Source organism: Trachymyrmex septentrionalis, unplaced genomic scaffold, assembly GCF_001594115.1.
Source record: "Trachymyrmex septentrionalis isolate Tsep2-gDNA-1 unplaced genomic scaffold, Tsep1.0 scaffold83, whole genome shotgun sequence".
Lineage (NCBI taxonomy): Eukaryota > Metazoa > Arthropoda > Insecta > Hymenoptera > Formicidae > Trachymyrmex > Trachymyrmex septentrionalis.
This window is the reverse complement of record NW_017306018.1, coordinates 3,745,486-3,750,169: the sequence shown is the minus strand read 5'-3', so window position 1 is coordinate 3,750,169 and position 4,684 is coordinate 3,745,486. Positions and strand designations below refer to the sequence as shown.

Below are 4,684 nucleotides of genomic sequence, written 5' to 3'. Positions count from 1 at the left end.
TGGATTGCGATGCGAATAAATCTAGTGAGTTTTACGAGGAATTTTGACAGAATAAAAAAAGGATGAAAAGAGAAAGAAGTTTAGGTGGTAACCATGGCAACGCTAGGTAATTTATTTATTTCACGCATGCGCACTTTATTTTAGTCAACACTAACATCAAAGGTATCGACAGAGAATTGCGCTACTGTATATACTGTGCCTATACTGTTTTCTTTGCTGTGTGTGAAATTGTATCTTAATGAAAATATCTGAGAAAATCAATGCTCATTGATTTGTGTTTAATATTTTGACATAAACTATTTAGAATTTTATTATCAGGATGACTGATAAGCAGAAAGTTCTCATTTGCGGAGATGTGGAAGGACACTTCAACTTTTTGTTCTCCAAAGTAAACGCTATTAACAAGAAAAACGGACCATTCGATTTTCTGTTATGCGTCGGCAATTTCTTCGGTGCAGATAATTCTGAATTAGAGTCGTACAAATCCTGCGAGAAAATCATTTCAGTACCAACGTACATTATCGGTCCTAATCGGGAATCGGATATTAAGGACTATCCTGAGGATGGATACGAAATATGTCAGAATCTCACTTATCTCGGAAAGCGTGGTCTGTACATCGCCAGTTCGGGCCTCAAAATAGCATATCTCAGTGGAACTGAGAAGGTTCCGTCTAAAAACAAAATCATTCACTTCGACGAACACGACATTGTATCCATTAGGAATAGTTGCTTGAAGGGTCAACCGAGTTTTCGTGGTGTTGACATCTTGTTAACATCTCCATGGCCAGAAGGTGTAACCAATCTTGACACTAATAAACCAGAATGCAAGTATCAAGGTTCCAAATTAATTGCCTGGCTTGTTACTCATATTAAACCTAGGTATCATGTGTCGGCCTTAGAACGGATTTATTACGAACGGCCGCCATATCGGTAAGTTTATTATTCAAGAAAATTTCTGAAAATAAATACAGAATAAATACAAAATCACTTTGAAGATATTTTTTTTCTTATTATAGAAATCAAAGTCAGGATGATGGAAATATGGAAATAGCTACTAGATTCATAGCTCTTGCACCAGTACTGAATGACGAGAAGCAGAAATGGTTGTATGCATTGAATTTAACTCCTGTTGATAGAACCAGATTATCAGATCTGATTATGAAAACAACAGATGAGACGTCAAGTCCATATCCCAAATCTATGCTGTCTGACGATCCAACTTTGCAAAAGCAGATCCAATTTTTCTATGACATGGACTCGATAGATAATGCAAAGAGATCGCGACATCAAAACTATAGCCTCAATAAGAAAGCAAAGCTGGAAATTGACCAGTCAAAGTGCTGGTTTTGTTTATCCAGTCCAGTAGTCTCCAAGCATTTGGTAATCTCTGTCGGCACAGAGATATATTTGGCACTGGCAAAAGGTGGTTTAGTGGAAGATCATCTTTTAATTCTACCAATAACACATCATCAAAGTCTGTCTATTCTACCGAAAAATGTAAAAGAGGAGATGGATCTCTATAAGAAAGCCGTGAGCAAGTATTACGAGAGTACCAATAGAGTACCTGTATTCTTCGAAAGAAACTTCAAAACTTCCCACTGTCAATTGCAAGCAGTACCTGTTCATAAAAATCAAGCACCCGTATTGAAGGAAATGTTCGAAGTACTTATCCTCAATTTTTTTCCATATTAAAGAATGTCGAACATATCTTTTGTTTATTTTAATTTAAATGCTTATGAATTTCTATGCTTTTAGGAACTGGCCGAATGTAACAATTTCAAGATATCGGAGTTACCATCACATACAGATTTGCAGCAAGTCGCTAAACCTGGTATTCTATATTTTTATGTAGAATTACCGGATGGAAGAATTTTATATTACAGAATCAAGAAAGACTTCCCATTGCAATTTGGCAGAGAAGTATTAGCGTCCGACAGGATATTGGACATAAACGATAGATCCGACTGGAAAGATTGTCATACGAGCCAAGAGGAAGAGACTGAACTAGCAAAGAAAATCAGAAAACAATTTATGCCATTCGACATAGATACTTGAGAAAATATTTATTATTTTTGTCTTACAAGTACAATATATATATATATGTATGTACAATAGTGTACATAGTGTATATTATATCCTCATATGTGGAACATGTCAATTATTAATAATTTTAATCACAATAAATCAAGTTTCTATTATTTTTATTTTATTTTAATTTTTATATACATTTAATGATTAAAAAATGTACATAATTAGAGATACATAATATTGTTGCCATAATAAAATTATAATTAACAGAAATATTAATTTTGTAATAAATTTCTGTGTATATCATAATGTACTATTTGCTTTTAATTCATAATATTTGGAGTTATTGATGGATCTAACCTACATTGTTTCATTTGAACTGCAATATCAAGTAAATAATCGTAACATTCCGTCCTGTACAAAGAACAAGAAATACATTTTAACAAAAAAGCTGATAAATTTCGTTGCATCACTGCATGATACTAATACTGAAATAGCTTACATAGTTTTTGCCTGTTGCCAAGAATCGCCCCATACATAAATCCCATGCCTGCGTACCAATACTGCACAAGTCTCAGGGTAACGAACAATAATTTTATCTAAATTGTCTTTTAAATCTCTCTCAAAGGGAGTATTTTCTATGATCGGTATTATCAGCTCCTCGTCGTAACGATATGCTCTACCCTCTTTCTGATTCCATATGCCTATATAATCCGAATAGTTTTATATTGTCATTAATTTAAAATTGACTGTAAGTGAATTTGAAAAGACAATTTAAATGAATGTACCTTTTATCATTTCGAGATGGGTGAGTCTGATTTCTTTCCCAGGCCACAATAGTGTCGCCATCACAGTAAACTTGGAGTGTGTGTGAATCACAGCACCTGCATGCCTTCTTATATATGCACACATAAATAGTGGAGTGCATTGCGACTTGTTCAGTTTTTTCTCTGGTGGAGGCAATTCCAAATCTGTTCCATTGATATCTTGTACAAACATATCATTGGGTACCATACGTTCCTTTTGTACACCAGAAGGAGCTATATAGATCTTGTCTCTGTAGGATAGAAATTTTATAGTGAATGTCTCCATTTAATAGTTTTGTACATAATATTATTATGCAATTAACTTGTGTTTTATGGAGATACCGCCACCAGTACCAGTCACCCATCCGAGATGATAAAACTGTCGGCACAGTTCTGGAATAAGATTTCTTGGATGTTCCTATATAAAAGTAATATATTTAATATTATTAGTAGACTACATATTCACTAAATTAACTGCGTATAAATTTTAAAATTAAAATTTTATAAGACTTAATTATGATATCTATTAACGCATGCATATGTGAATACTGAATAGTGTAAAAACGTTGGAATAAATTGCTATAAAACAATCACAATTTAAATGCCTTAAGAGAAATATATAATGTAATATTTCAAATATTATTTGTGTCATAACTCATACTTTGTCGTAGTTGGCATCGTAAGCTTCTAACATCTCTCAGTTGGAAACGACTGGAAACTGCTGGAAACTGACCAGTGGGGTAATGGAGCAGTGGCGAGAGAGATCAGAACAGCGCACTATCTATTAAGATAAAATTATCATCAAATATGTCAAACACATAGACTGTGATCACACATAAAATAACCTATAGGCGTTATATATACATATATAAGATGACTATGAAAAGAGCCATCTACCGTACTGCCATAAAACTTGCTACAGTTGTTATATCATGATATATCATGGTTGTATACATACATACATTAGATGCTGTTAGCAGCTGTTAGACGCCTTTTACGGTATTGATATAGAATTGTATTTATTTTGACTTTACTTATATTACTTGTATTTTTCCATTTAACTAGTATACATATATGTAAATATAAATTTTCTTCTATCAAAGTTGTTTTAAACTCCAAAGATGTTTCGGCTGCTTTTCTCCAAGCCGGGTAAGGTTATGTCATTCAGTCGTGTATTTATATATTGCAATTTTATTAGATCAAGTTGCCTTCAACGTTTATATTGTGGATTATCGAAATATGCTAATAAATAACAATTATGTAACTGCCACTTTGAGCGAAAAATAGTTTGCAATTCGATAAGTCGTCTACTATTCAATCTAACCAAATAATTTAATTTAACACACAAAAAGTGCATAAAAGTTTTATTTGTAAAATAAAAATTGTGAGACGTCAATTACTAATCAAGTTTATTTATATCTCACTTTATTAATCAGGAGATAACACATGGCAGGAGGATAGACCTGACATTGATGCCCATTCATCGACACAATTTGTTTACAATGCACATCATTCGCTCGCGCTCGATATGCAACGTCAACGATTGCCTATATTCAAAAACAAAGATCATATTATTTACTTGTTGGAGAAATACCAGACTTTGGTTTTAGTCGGTGAAACAGGCTGTGGTAAAAGTACACAAGTTCCTCAGGTAAAACTTAATCAAATATTTAATGTGTTTAGTCTTATTCTTTATCACTACACTGAATCATAGTTTGCAATAAAACTGTCTTTTTTTACTTTCGTCAAACTATATATATACATATATATATATGTACACACACGTACGCACGCACGTATACACACACACACACACACACACACACACACACACATATATATATATATAT

General features: G+C 33.1%; 3 protein-coding genes across 6 annotated transcripts in view; 2 read left to right on the top strand and 1 right to left on the bottom strand.

The window, feature by feature from the left end:
- The first annotated feature begins 57 nt into the window (after positions 1 to 57).
- Positions 58 to 2,055, top strand: LOC108754995 (CWF19-like protein 1). The gene is made up of 4 exons (XM_018497693.1): positions 58 to 106; positions 319 to 930; positions 1,017 to 1,662; positions 1,756 to 2,055. The coding sequence occupies exons 1-4, from the start codon at positions 63 to 65 to the stop codon at positions 2,053 to 2,055; spliced, it is 1,602 nt and encodes a 533-aa protein (XP_018353195.1). The 5' UTR covers positions 58 to 62.
- Positions 2,056 to 2,275: 220 nt separating this feature from the next.
- The window catches only part of LOC108755074 (probable methylthioribulose-1-phosphate dehydratase), a 15,189-nt gene continuing 12,780 nt past the window's right edge, over positions 2,276 to 4,684 (bottom strand). The window contains exons 3-7 of one of the 2 annotated variants that reach the window (XM_018497839.1): positions 3,496 to 3,615; positions 3,158 to 3,252; positions 2,817 to 3,085; positions 2,531 to 2,732; positions 2,276 to 2,442 (exon numbers count right to left, since the gene is read on the bottom strand). In XM_018497839.1, coding sequence (XP_018353341.1) covers positions 2,352 to 2,442; positions 2,531 to 2,732; positions 2,817 to 3,085; positions 3,158 to 3,252; positions 3,496 to 3,528 — 690 coding nt within the window. In that variant the 5' untranslated portion in view covers positions 3,529 to 3,615 and the 3' untranslated portion in view covers positions 2,276 to 2,351. Of the gene's footprint in view, positions 2,443 to 2,530; positions 2,733 to 2,816; positions 3,086 to 3,157; positions 3,253 to 3,495; positions 3,693 to 4,684 lie in introns of those variants that run through there. The other variant, XM_018497840.1, reaches the window with a different exon arrangement.
- The window catches only part of LOC108755072 (probable ATP-dependent RNA helicase DHX35), a 17,311-nt gene continuing 16,401 nt past the window's right edge, over positions 3,775 to 4,684 (top strand). The window contains exons 1-3 of one of the 3 annotated variants that reach the window (XM_018497833.1): positions 3,804 to 3,833; positions 3,938 to 3,983; positions 4,271 to 4,485. In XM_018497833.1, the coding sequence (XP_018353335.1) occupies positions 3,956 to 3,983; positions 4,271 to 4,485 (243 nt within the window). In that variant the 5' untranslated portion in view covers positions 3,804 to 3,833; positions 3,938 to 3,955. Of the gene's footprint in view, positions 3,834 to 3,873; positions 3,984 to 4,270; positions 4,486 to 4,684 lie in introns of those variants that run through there. The other 2 variants (XM_018497835.1, XM_018497832.1) reach the window with 2 other exon arrangements.